This window comes from Sceloporus undulatus, chromosome 4, assembly GCF_019175285.1.
Source record: "Sceloporus undulatus isolate JIND9_A2432 ecotype Alabama chromosome 4, SceUnd_v1.1, whole genome shotgun sequence".
Classification (NCBI taxonomy): domain Eukaryota; kingdom Metazoa; phylum Chordata; class Lepidosauria; order Squamata; family Phrynosomatidae; genus Sceloporus; species Sceloporus undulatus.
Window position 1 is genome coordinate 164642476 of NC_056525.1, and position 1405 is coordinate 164643880.

Consider the following 1405-nt stretch of genomic DNA (forward strand, 5'->3'; position numbering starts at 1 on the left):
CGCCATTGTCTATGCCCTAGACAAGCTAAAGCCTTACGTATGGGGCCGCCAATTCACTCTCCAGACCGATCATGCAGCATTACGATGGCTTCACTCAGTGCAGGGAGCAAATAAGAAGCTGCTCCGCTGGAGTGTATCCCTACAAGACTTTGACTTTGAAATTCAACATGTGGCTGGAGCCTCTAATGTGGTGGCTGACTGTCTCTCCCGCAGAGGGCTAGTGGGCCACTGAGGCCAATGAGGCCGCACATCTTTGAACTACCTGAACTTCCTATATTGTTGAACTACCTCTCATTTGAGTTGTTCTACTGTGCATTATGTGTTTGTTTACATTTCTTTCACAGGTACCAAGATGACATCCTTGCCAGGGTGGCTCTGATCCAGTGTTCCAGGCCAAGTGGACCTTGGGGGGCGTGTCACATGTCTGCTTATGTGCTTTCTCTTTGGCAGGTTGAAATCTCAGCCAGTTTGGTCTCAACTTGCAGTTTCTTCCAAACCGTCCGAGATTTGGGGGGCGTGTGATGGCTGGGTCTCCAGCCATCTGGGAACTTCTCCTGAACACAAAGGGTTAATCTGGGAGGAGGTGCATGCTAATGAGAGATGACATCACATGCTAATGAGCTGTGACATCATAGCTGATGTAAGGTCTAACTGACCAATCAGAGAGTAGGACCGCGAGATTCAAGAATTTTCTATAGGAAATCTTTAAAAGGACTTGTGGAGCCATGCGGTCTTTTGTCTCTCCCTTGAACCTCTCCTGAGGGGGAAACCAGATGCTGTCTCTTTGAGTCTGGGAGACACAGACTCAAGGGAATGCAGGTCGAGAGGCCAGGGGGCCCTCCCTGCATCCAGGAACTCAAAAGGACTACAAATCCCATCTGTTGTGAGTAGTTAGGAATGTGTTAGCTAGTGCGTTTAGGCCTTTTGTTATTTTCAACAATGGCTTGCCTGGAATGAATTCTGTAACTATGTTCTTTGACCTGCAAGGCAAAAGGGGCTTTGCAAGAGTGTTATAAATTCTTTCTATCCTATTCTATCCCTTTTTAAAATAAACTTCTTTCTTAAAAGCATCTGCTGTCTCTATACTCCTATACACGTGCCTAGACTCGGCTATTGAAACTAGATCTCTCTCTCTCTATTCCTCACAAGTCTCAGTGTGTGTGGGGAAGGAATTAATTCACTGAGTGGTGGCAGCGCGGCTTTAGGACCTCAAGGGGTCTCATTCCGCTCAACAGGGAGCGAGAATGGAGATCTAGGAGTTCCTAGAGGGAAAAGTGTGACAAGAGGGGACTCCCTGGGAGTAAAGGGCCACGTACAGGGCGCCAAGGGCTCCAGGGAAAGGCCCCCAAGTCATCACAGGAGGCCTTAGAGTTTCTGGCTGAGAATTCTAAACCTCCATCTCTAA

The 1405-nt window shown here is 48.0% G+C and overlaps 1 protein-coding gene across 1 annotated transcript in view; it reads left to right on the plus strand.

Moving 5' to 3' along the window:
- LOC121929090 overlaps window positions 1-642 on the plus strand; it is a 3882-nt gene extending 3240 nt beyond the window's left edge. The window contains exon 4 of the mRNA XM_042464406.1: window positions 1-642. Coding sequence (XP_042320340.1) covers window positions 1-232 — 232 coding nt within the window. The 3' untranslated portion in view covers window positions 233-642.
- The last annotated feature ends 763 nt before the right edge of the window (window positions 643-1405 follow it).